Genomic DNA, 12206 nt, shown 5'->3' on the forward strand with positions numbered 1-12206 from the left:
TGGAACAAGCGTTCTGACCTTAGCTTGGTCCAATGCTTTCTTCCAGTTCTACTGGAAAGATGTTAAGGATGCTTTTCCATTGCACAGATGGATGTATACCACTTTGATGCAGAAATATTTAATTCATGCCTATGTATGAAATTAGAAAGATACTCTGAATTGAACTCCTTGAACTTTGTTACACTGCTGCTAGTCTTATATCTCTGAAAGACAAGTTAGGCCCTTCTTGAGACTTTCAGGAGATAAGAGGTATCATTACATTCAATCATTAAAGGTAGCTTCCAAAATACTCTGTTATTGCAAAGTAAGTTTTCATAGGTATATTCCTGTAAATCATAATTCAGTTCACACTCATCTGTCAACACTTTTTTTTTTTTGATGAGTCCTAAAAACCTGTTTGTTCTTTGCTTCTGTGGTTTCAGCTATATTTTAAGCAGTCATCACCATGATATTCACTGCAGTTCGGGAGTGGGTATTTGTGATCATTATTTTGAAGAGAACGTTTGGATTACGTTGTTACAGACTTTCTTCCTGAAGATCAGGAATATTTCTTTTCTGTGTAATGTTTAGATTGAGGAAACAACATCCTGTAATGATTGTTTCCTGGTGTCTCGGCTTGAGTTATCACATGCCAAGCCCTTTGTATATTTTTTTTAAACAACATAATCCTAAGGATGCATAGTAAAAATTGAGTAATAATATAGAAACATATTCATTTCTGTTATGCAATAAAGATATATTTTTTCTTCATCGTTCCGTAGAAAATGATCTGAAAATTAAATGTCTTAAATCCTCTACCGAATGAAGTAACGTAAGATAAGAGAGGGTACATGGTAAAGATGAGTGAAAGCAGCAAGTTAAAGGGTTTGGCTGTGAATTCTTTTGAAGCAAGTACAGAAGGGAAGAGATTGAGGAGGCACAGACAGGCCCATGTATCTCTTCTGTAAATAAGACTCAAAGACACTGGTTTGCAGGGAGATTTTAAAGTACATTCCAGATAGCTGCAGTCTGGGGGGAGAAGACTCTCGTACTAGGAACACAAAACTATAGAACCAGATAGAAGATGCTTGTGTTGGAGGCGTGGAGTGAGTGCACAGAAGAGCAAAGAGAAAGGAAGAGAAAAGCAGTGTTCTTGAGCGAGGCTGGGATAAACAGTTTTAGAAATCAGGAAGGGAATTCAAAGCTGGGTCTAAGATGAATGACACGCATTTGGAAAACAGTAATGTGTTCAGATGGGTCAGCACCTAAAGACAGCCGTTGCCATTCTTCATGTTATTAGAAATTAGAATTTAGGGCCTTCCATCAGATTGGAAATGTATTCCAACAAGCTTAATGATTTTATTATACTAATGAGTTTTGTAAATGAGCATGTTAATCTGCATACAGTTCTTGTGTTTCATTTTTGACCTGTAGAAACTGTCTTTTTAAACAGCAAATATTTAAATACTCTTGGTGCCGTAGTTGGACGCCGTGGCTTTGGAGTTTCTTTTTTTGGCTCTTGTTAATCCCTTAGGGGGTCTCTAATCCTTTCTGAGCAATCTATTAAGGTGAAACACTTCGTAGGCAAACTAGGAGCTTTAAGTGCTGTGACTTTATATCGGTAATACCAGAATCACTGCAAGTGCTAAAGCTGTCAGATTTCTGGGAGGTTGTTTAGCTATATCATTAGCAGATCGTTTGGGTATGGCACCATAATTGAAAAGAACAGGTGTGTAGTGCTGTTTTTTAGTTTATCTATGTAATGTTGATAAAGCATTTTGTATAGTGACAGTCTGTCAGACAAATATCTTGTCACAAGACTTAAATCCTTTTTTATCTCAAGGCTTCAGGGCTCAGTTGGAAACTTGCACTTTGATGAATACTTGCTGCTTTTGTCTGGAATAGTTGGAGTGCATTTCTGGAATATTTGTCAAGATTTTATCAGTGTTTACTCCAATTTGAGTACCTAGTGTATTGTAAAACTGGCTTCAGTGAAATCTTGAAGAATTTTATTTAGTTTATGCTGTTTAATAATATAATGAAAACTAATCCTTCATCTATATGTTTATTTGCTATGTTAAATCCCACTTGTGTATGTGGTTCTTTTTGGTGAGCTTTTACCTTTAGAAACATTTTGGAAGAATTGTTTTAGGATTTTTTTCAATGATAAATCATTTTAACCTAGTCTACTTGTTTTCTTTAATTGTCTGCCAGTGTGGGGCTGGAAACAAAGTTTAATCTCTCTTTTAAAGCATTCCTTCAGGAACAAGAATTTGCTTTCCATTGAAGTGTTATGTAAAGCACACTTAAGAGAATTAAATCCTTCTGGATTTCATATCTGAAATCACAAGCAGTAGCTACAACAGAAAATATCTAACTATATCTCTATTTTTGCCTCAAGACCAGCCATTTTAAGGAAAAACTAAAATGAAAATCACATTTCTCAAGTGGTGGATAAGTACCCATATGCATAAAAAGAAATCTATCTGGGGTCTTGGGGCTTTATTAGCTGATTAATAAAGATTCTTATGTGTCTGCTGTTAGTATTGTGACATCCAGAGGTCCCAGAAAAATGGACAAAGCTGTTAAGTTTCTTTTTGATAAAACGTTAACACCAAAGAAGATGATAGGTCAGGGAAACCTGGATGAATGGTCACTCCATTGAGGGATAAACTGATAGTAGCAGAATTAGAGGCCGTTATAGGCAGCTTTTGAAAATACTGGCCATTGACTTTTTTTTTTTTTTGGTATGTTTAAATCGTGTGATATGTAGGACATGCTTTTCCATTGATTTTTGAATACAGTTTTAGGTGCCAGTACTTCTCAAAATCAGACCCAGCGTTTCTCAAAGTAGACTTCAGCAGGATCTGATTTTGAATATTCTAATTATAGTGTTTAAATAATTACTCTCTCATCCACTCAAAGATGGATGAAAAGTGAACTCATGAATCTGGATTTCTGGTTATCACTTAGTCACTAGATTTATCAAAAATATCTGGCATAAATATGAAAATGTTGTTGATGTCTTGTTCTCTTCCCTCCCCAGTCTCCTTTTTAGGTAGTTTCTAAAATTTAAGGCAAGAAAGGAAGTGACATAGAATGCGCCATTGAAATGATTTTCCAACTCTTTTTAGAAGTAAATTAAGTTTAAAAATTACAGCAAGCTCTTGTGGATTTATGTAGTGCTTTGCATCACTGTTTCTTTTAATGAGTGTAGGCCTCTTGAAAAGAAAAATCTCAGAATATTTTGAAAAGTACACAGGATTTGGAGCTAGGTATTAAACTCTACCAAAGATCCTTGACCAGTCAGTATTTATGAGAAAAATTCAATTTAATGTCTAAATTCAGTCTTTTCTTTAATGATTCCTATTAAGATTTGTCCTTGAAAACATGACAGTCCATTTCCTGTTTAGATGTGTGTACACCGACTATATATCTATTTCACTGTTCTGTTTTCCAGGTACAAGATATCTCCTTCAGCCATGACTGTCGTTGGGTTGTGGTCAGCACACTTCGTGGCACTTCCCATGTTTTTCCCATCAATCCTTATGGTGGACAGCCTTGCGTCCGAACACACATGTCACCCCGCGTGGTAAATCGCATGAGCCGATTCCAAAAGAGTGCAGGTTTGGAAGAGATTGAGCAAGAACTGACTTCTAAACAAGGAGGTCGCTGTAGCCCTGTTCCAGGCCTGTCAAGCAGCCCATCTGGCTCACCGCTGCATGGTAAGTTCCTCTTTTTTTTCCTTTGCTTTCTTTTTTCTTTGCTTTCCTTTTTTTCTGGTCCTCTCCCCACCTGCCTCCCTGCCAACACATGCATTGTCAGAAAACCTCACCCCTTGAATCAGTAATTCCCATATCCTCAAAGATACTCCATTATCTGCTAAATAGCTACATCCCTCAAGAAGATTTGGTTCTGAAATGCTTCTGGAGATCTTGGCCTGAACTTCACTATAGTATTCCAACTTCACATTTCAGCAGCTAGTAACCAGAAAAATGGAAACACTGAATTTACTGGAGATTGCAAGACTAGATTTAGATCATTCTATTTGTCCACCTAGATTGTGCCATTAAAAATATGAGAGTTTCATAAAAAATAAGGTGCCGCGACTATTGTGCAAAAGTATGTAGAGTATGCAGATATTATAGGAATGAGCAATGGTAGAAATACTTGAAGATAGTTCTAATTTTGCAGCCTGCTTAAGTAAACTATGCTATCACAGATGCATTAATAACTTCCACTCTAAACTGAAAGTTTTGTGGTCTTTAGGTTTCAGATTTTGTTTCACAGCTAGCTCAAGGTCAGTAATCCAGCCTATATTTAAATGGAGTTACCTAAAATTCTCATTGCTCATCAGCCCGGATGATCATGAAACACATCTGGATATCCACATTAAATATGTGAGGAGAAATGCAAAAAGTAGGCAAAGTGAACTTGACGGAATAGATTTCATCCACTTCATTTTTTTGTGTTTAGCAATGTGACCAATAACAGCATATACAAAGGAAAAAAAAATCTAAGAATTGATCTGTAGCTTCTACTCTCGTGCTGTATATGCTTTGGGGAAACTAAAGGGAGAAGGGAAACCTCTAAAAGGATTCAAAAATCATCATTGTTCCTGCTTCTTCAGTTTGGTTTTTTTTGCTGTTTATTTTGCCCTCCTCTTTGAGGTGGTTACTGGTAGCTTGCGTGGATTCAGAGTTCGCTGTTTTGATTCAGAATTTGCTCATTCTTACCTCTCCTCTCTAGTAAGAGCAAGTAAGAGGTTCCCTTGAAGCAAACATTGAAATACCAGTTTGGGAGGGCCAAACGTCCCTTTCCAAACTAAGAGCATTACTCTGACTGCTGTTAGTATTACATGTGCTTGTGAAAAACCAACTGCTGGATATTTCTACTGTCATAGTCAACGTGCTTGCTGCTAGAGTTGATCTCTGGGGGGTTTCTGAATCAAAGGGACATCTTCATTGCTTGTTGATTATTAAAGGACCAAGAGTTCTCCCAGAAGAAACCTCTGTTTTCTCTTTCGGACTCTTCTAAACAAACACAGCTGTTCTGAAGCATCTACCATGTTCTTCTGCCTGGAGCTATCAGAAGGCACCAAAATGTCACTGCAGTCTCATTCTTCTTGGTGATACGTGTATATCTTACCATTGTAGTTTCTCTCTCACCATTATACAGCAACTTGACACATTTTATGAGAAGAAGCAGTGTCATTTGGCATTATGATTTCATGGACTTCAAGGCAGCAGGGTTGCTGTGACTACTGAAAGGTTGATAATTAAGCCATAGTAATTGGAAGTAGTGAGTGATGCCTGTGAAGTGCAGATGAGATCTCAAAAATAATACTGCAGTCTTTTACAAGAAAGGGATATCCCTTAAATGGCTCTTCCTCATCTGCTGCTCTTTAACAAAAGCAACTCATGTCCGCATAGCAGACTTAACGTAAGAGTATGCAATAACCGTAGGATGTTAGGGACATGTTGTTTAAATGAGATAATCCAGAACACCATGGTGCTTTGAATGAAAATAAGAGATTTTAGACTCAAAACAAAACAGTTCTGTGTGTGTCTTACCAAAAAAAAAAACTTAGACAAAAGATAGAAATGTTTAGTTTTAAATGATCTTCATTTGGTAAAATGCCATAATGTTTTTAGTAATATTTATTGCAGCTTTTTCATTTTGGTAATCTTTTAGTTTACCTAGCACAAGTCAGGCAGGATACTGAACCATATTATATGCTTCTTACAAAAACCCCTTTATTATCAACTTAAAAAAAAAAATAAATAACTGAAGTTCACAGTGACTCTCAATTGGAGGGATTTTGTGTGCACGTGTGGCAGCTGGATTAGCCAGCAAATGTGATTATTTTAATTTGTGAATTAAGATGGTTTTACACAGATTGTAACAGCTCCTTATCGTACTGTAATGTTAAATCATTTTTGTTTGGAGGAGTTATGGCAGTCTCGTGACAAGAGTGTAGCTAGTACTCGGAGCAGAAAAGAGCAGTTCTAGGTTTAATTCTTAGCTTTACTTTTAAGTTGCTGTGTGACTCCTGGTAAATTTTATTCAATTTTTGTATACTGGTTTTCCCCTTTGTAACACGAAAGTGATAATCTCTCTGGCCTGCAGGTGTCGAATTTAAAGTTTGTAAAAACATTTGAGATTACTGAAAACTATTAATTCACGTCTTTTTTAGTCTATTTTCCATAGTACTTATTTTCCATAGAATATTGAAGAATAGAGAGTAATTTTAATTCATGGGCTGTTAGAATTTTTACAAAGTTGGAAGTTAGGCATATGTTTTGATTTTGTTTTACTGTTCAAGAAAGAATAACTATTGCTTTCCTTAGTCATCCTCCTAAATGCAGATGATTATAATGGAGATATTAGCATAGAGCAGTGTCCCAGAGACCACTGTTGCAATGATGCAAATTGTTGCTTAAATGGCAGATTAAGAAAAGATTATGGTAAACTGGTTTTGTGTGTGTGTGTTTGTATGTGTGTGAGAAGCCTTGACATCATGATTTTCCTTTTATGTACTTCGCAATTTAGAGAAGTTTTGAGTAAGCCTTAAGCTACAAAAACTGCTGTTAGTTCTTCTGCTAGTGTTTCTTTCACGTTACAGTAACATTGCAAAAGCCTTAGGCTGAATGAAAAACTTGTAGGTTATCTTTTCTTTTGGCTACCAATTGCAGCCCATTGATACAGACTTGTGATTAGTTTTTGTTGCTGTAAATATTTGCAGAGTTCAGACTTTGTAATACTTTTCTCACTTGTTTTTTAACTTCTAGTTTCAAAATGAAACAATTTGCTATGTGTATAGTAACAAAACAATCTATTTACATTTTGTTCTGAGTACCCTACAAATTGTTTCCCTGTACAATATAAGCCTTTACTGGGGGTGGCAATGATTTCTTTTCCAAATGAATCATTGTTCAGCTTTGTTCTTTTTAGCAGAATGGAATAAACTGTTAAATAGAAGATGATAGAGACTTATTTCTTTTTCTTTTTTTGCACCTTTTACAGCTAACATAAATTTTGTTTGGGTTATTTTATCTGTTAATCCAGCCAGGTTATATTTTTCTCATTCAGCTGGGTTGTCAGAGTATGTTGTCAGTAATATCTGAGTTAAGTTGGTATCCTTTTATGGGCTTTTACTATTATAAGACTATTATGACATCAATTGGTTGCAGGGCTGAAAGTTAAAGTAGAATATGGCCTTATGTGACCTTTTTACATATATAAAATAGAGGTTGACAGTACATAGCTGTCTCACAGGTACACTTTATTGTGAAAATGGAAAGCTCTGTGCAACTCAAGTATTATTTTTGCAAATTAAAAATTAGTGTGTATTATCATTTTATCTCACACCAACACTAAGTCTGTCTAAACCTACTCAAAGCTTTTTGCTGCTGTTCACTGCAAGGTTTTCCAAAGTCGTAACATAGCACAAATGTTAATATATTAAGTTAAGCATACATTGAACCTTTCACTATGCCTCTCCACCGACTAAGAATGTTCAACAATAATTTTTTTTTGAGTTTGTTTTCTTGTTTTTTTAATTGTGGAATGAAGTTTTTATTTGGATTGTGTAGTTTTGCTAAAAGACCATTCGTAAGACACAGTGATTTTGTTTTAAAGTTAATGCCTAAGTGGAAATGTAGTACATAAACTTAGAGCTGTGAACAAACAAGCTGTACTGTATATATTGCTTTTAGGCTTGAATTTAGCTCGTTAGGAATATTCTATTATAGCACACTTTCCATTGCAAAAATCTGTCTTTTTTAATTTTAAAATTAAATGGCTTTCTCTCACTTTTCCTTCTTTTGTGATGAATGTGCAACACGATTAAAATCAAAGTATAAAGCTAGAAGTTTGATAAGCATGCAGTCTGAGATTCTTCAAATATTTTCACGTTACTTTTCGCTATTTCCCAGAGTGAAACTCCTTTTACTAGGAGAATTCTTATGGGAAAGCGGAGTTGAAAGGACTGACATCATCAGCCCTTCCTGAAAAACAGATTGGTTTCCTTTAAGTAACACTCACTTAAGAAACCACCTATTTAGAGAGAGGAGGACAAAAATAGTTTCAAAGAAAATTAACTATATAATAACTTAAAACACTGGGAGGCAGTTCCTTTCCAAGGTTTAACTTAAGAACTGGCACTGTAAACATGAGCTGAAAACAGTTATTTGAAATGTCTCTATTAAGCTTTTTTCTTTTTTGTAAATCGCAGCTTCTGTCTCCTGAAAATAATTTTTATAGATGTACAGAAACAATAAAGAATGCTGTAGAATGGGCCCAAATTTTTTACGTACTTTACGTGTTTCTATCCGCTCGATCATCACGCTCTTCCGCAGTGTTGCACTTGGATGTTTTTTATTTAAGTGGACTTTTCAAATAATTAGTTTTCCGCATTTGTCTGGAGGTCCGAATTGCTCTACAAACGCTCTTTCTCCACATCGTCCCTCCTTCCGCGGCGGCCGCTGCTACCGGCCCCTCTAGAGGGCGACGTTTTCTCAGCGATGGCGCCGCTGCCCCCCGCGCTGCCGCTGCTGCGGCCCCTCGCTGGCGGCGGCCCGTCAGTGAGACACGGTGTTCTTACTTGCCGTCCTGCTCGCACTGCCTGCCTGCGATTCTGAGACGTAGTGACACTTTATTCTGTTGACTTCTGCGAGATAAGTGTTAAGAGGAAATTTTATTCACACTTTGAGAGAATGTGCTTCTGGTTATGCTCTCTTTTCTGTAATATATTTATATATTTTTATATATATATTTATATATATATTTACTGACGACTCTCAGGTGTGCTCTTGGTTATTTTGTATGTGTAGAATGTACCAGATGCCATAAGAATAGACATTTTTTTAATCAGTGCAGGAAGAGTTTACCTTGCGGTTGATGAGTCACTCGTGTAGCTCCTCTGAATTCAGGGGAGGAACGAGCTGGTTAAAATTTATAACGATTCTGTTAACTTCACACGTTCTTGGCATTTCTCTCTAGAGGTTGCAGGCAATTTAAAACAAACAAAATTTACCTGTCGGGCCTTTTCTGCCTCGCGCGGTTTAGGGGCCATCGCTGCCTTCCGGAAGGTTCCGGGTGCTGCCGGTGCCTCGGGCTGCCTGCGCAGGCAGGGCGTGAGGGGCACCAACAGCCAGCCGCGAGCACCAGTTCGGGCCCTGGCCAGCGGCTCACGGCTTGCAAATGAGCTGTGTTTTTAGCTGTTTTATCGTCACGGCTGGAGAATCGGTGCGGTGAAAGAAGCGGGTGGTGAGTTTCGGATATTTTCTGAAGTGGAAGGAAAAGAGCCATTCCCTTCAGGATGAGCAGGGAAGTAGACTGATAAATCCTGTCACAAGGGAAGTTCATGTCTGTACGTAAAGGGTTTTAGAAGTGGGCTTTTGTGAACAGTGTAGGTCTCGGAGACTGGGGCAATCGTGTATTTGCCTATACATTTCAGAAAGAAGTTGCAAGTATTGCAGGTAAACTGAAGATTGGAGGAGACCGACGTCAGAAGGGAATTGCTGTTCCTGAGAGATGAAGTGTAGAAATATGACTGAGTGATTTAACACAGCGAATGCCAAAGCAGTGGTCACAGCAAACTCTTTGGCAGACTGGGAGAGAGGCAGTAATAGGTAGTGTGTAGGAGAGCGTGGTGGCCACGACAGCCCAGGAGGTGCAGGGAAGGCTGGAGCTGAGAGAGGAGTTAGACTGAAGTTCTCCTGCTTCGGTGGATGGTGAAGGTCCTGGTTAACATCAAATAGAAAAAAATTCTGTAGGGTCAAGTGCTGATGTGTTGGAGGCATGTAGTAAGGGAGTCTAAGGAGATGTCGTAATCAGCTTTTAAAGTGTTTGTCTGAAAATGACTTAATAAAATGACATTGTGGGATTCTATTATTATTTCAGTTGTTCCCTCAATTTTTTCTCATAACTTACTAGTAAAAGGATGCTTTTCCTTCTGCAGGTCTTGCTAGTTAACCAGGGATACGAAAGACAGGCTAGCATATTTCCTTCTCGTACATCATGAGCAATAAAGACGTCCTGCAGATTGTATATTGCTTTTGCTAGGCTTTTGCCATTCTCACCAATGGAAATCAGTAAACTGCGATAGTAGCGATGCACAGGAAGGAATGTGCTCCACCATTTTATGGCTGCTTCAGTCCTGAAGACTTTTATATGAGCAGAGGAACCGGATTCACTTGTACACAGTTTGTTTGCAGAGCTGAACAATGTTGTGAAGGAGAATTCAATGTGAAATTGAATGGAATTTCACTCTGGGAAATAGTGAATGATCACCAGAAAAGCAGTCACTAAGACTGAACTTGGAAATAACAAACCAGCTGAAAAGAGATGGTCACTGAATGACTCAGCCAGGAAAGGTGTATTGAATGGTGTTTGTGTCAGAAGCACAAAAGGGGAAAGGGCTGAAATTGGGTCAGGAGGAAGAGAGGGTCTAGAACAGGGAAGATAGCGTGATCCAGAAATATGTTGGTGGGTCAAGGAGTGGCTTGGAGAACTACCATAGGCTGAAAAAAAGGTGGTTTTACTTAAGTGATCTAAGCCTATAATGATATGTTTGATCGGAAGGTGAGAAAGTGGAATCTAGTTTTGTAAGAGACTGAAAAAGCCAATGAAGGAGGTTTAATTGTCGAAAGTGTTATATGACAAGTAAGTTTTGGAATGAAGGAAGGTGAAGTCCCGTGAATATGAAGCTCTGTGTTAGTAACCAGAGAGGGAAAGGAATGGGAGAATAGCTGTTAGGAACAGTGATTTTATCTAGTGAAACTAGCGAGTTCAAGCCCCAACAGTCTGCTTCCCCTGGCAGTGGGTACCTTTGGGGCACAACTGCTGCCTCTTTTGAAAGGGAATCCAAGGCAACCCCTTGTGCCTGCAGTGCTGAATCAAATTCTCTGTGTATACGATCAATGATTGATTATGCAGTAAATGGGTGCTGCTCTTGTTGTCTTTGAGTTTATTATTCTTAAGTAAGGCATTTAAATCAACTGTGCATTTTTGGTAGTCTGAAAAATGTAAACACTTTATGGAAAGAAACGTAAGCAGTAAGATTGAAAATAAAATATACTTGTATCTTTTAAAAGGTTTATCTTTACCCTTCTTAAATATGCTGATTTGGCTTATTCTATTTGCTTAGTCTTTGTGGGCTGTTAAAATCAGTTGCTTTTTCCCATCTCAAGGAAATGCATCTTTGACACTTCTCATGACCTGAGTCACGATGCTGTCACAGAGCCAGAAAACATCCTTAACGGTCATGGGTAAAAGAGCAGAGCTGCTGAGGGTGTGTGTGGTGGGTGGAAGAGGGAGAGAGATTGCTATGGTTTACTTTAGTTCCTATTCTATGGGTGTTTCAGACAAGCCATTTATTATAATTATTCATGGCTATTATTATCAAGTTCTCATATACAGTGGTTCTCAAGGCACTTTTTTTACATAGCTTCGGAGAAATACTGTGTGTTCAACCTGGATTGAATTCAGGCGTTAAAATATTGTGCTAATTGTTGCAGACAGAGCAAGGGAAAATAAGGTATAGGAAAAATGTACTAAAAATAAGCCAAAAAGGTATTATTAACTTGTTGTTTACCATGGATACCTAATTGTAATGAGCTAAATTTGGGTGAAGGGCTCCTATTGAACTTTCCTATTTCCTCACCCAGCACAACTGCATACAGAGCTGTCCTTCAAGAAATACCTAGATTAGTCTCTTGCTGTTTCTAACACAAACTGACCAGTTTTTCTGACTCTGCTTTCCCAGTATTAAAAAGGTAAGTTTGCAAAGATCATTTTACGCTATGTCATTTGAAAGGGAAGTCTGAGAGGCCCAATTTTTCTAAAATTCACATTGCTGAAGCATATTGGAAGCATCTCTGAAGGAAGGCTTTGGATTTTGAATTATATTGATATGGGTTATGATTGATAGGCATGACAAGGAGCAGTAAGAGTGCATACTTGTTTTCCCGAGTCCTTTACCATGGACCAGGAGACAGTGTTCTAGTAAAATTTCCATATACAAGAAATCGAATAACCATTTCTACATACAGAGCTCGGAACCTGCCTCAGTAGTAACCGCATTATACAAGCTGAGACTTAACACTCTGCTAGTCCTTTCTGCAGAAGAGTTCACAAGTGCAGTGCTATGGTAGCTACAGCCATGTAGCTTCTGGTCCTGAGCTGGCTCACAGCCGCACATTGTGGGGCATGGGCAGTGCACC

At 37.9% G+C, this 12206-nt stretch overlaps 1 protein-coding gene across 9 annotated transcripts in view; it reads left to right on the forward strand.

Annotated features, from left to right (window-relative positions):
* The window catches only part of BCAS3 (BCAS3 microtubule associated cell migration factor), a 379129-nt gene that overhangs the window by 120046 nt on the left and 246877 nt on the right, over positions 1–12206 (forward strand). For all 9 annotated transcript variants that reach the window (XM_064523127.1, XM_064523131.1, XM_064523134.1 and 6 more), the window contains one exon: positions 3440–3704. In XM_064523127.1, coding sequence (XP_064379197.1) covers positions 3440–3704 — 265 coding nt within the window. The remainder of the gene's footprint in view (positions 1–3439; positions 3705–12206) is intronic.

This window comes from Dromaius novaehollandiae, chromosome 19 (assembly GCF_036370855.1).
Source record: "Dromaius novaehollandiae isolate bDroNov1 chromosome 19, bDroNov1.hap1, whole genome shotgun sequence".
NCBI lineage: Eukaryota > Metazoa > Chordata > Aves > Casuariiformes > Dromaiidae > Dromaius > Dromaius novaehollandiae.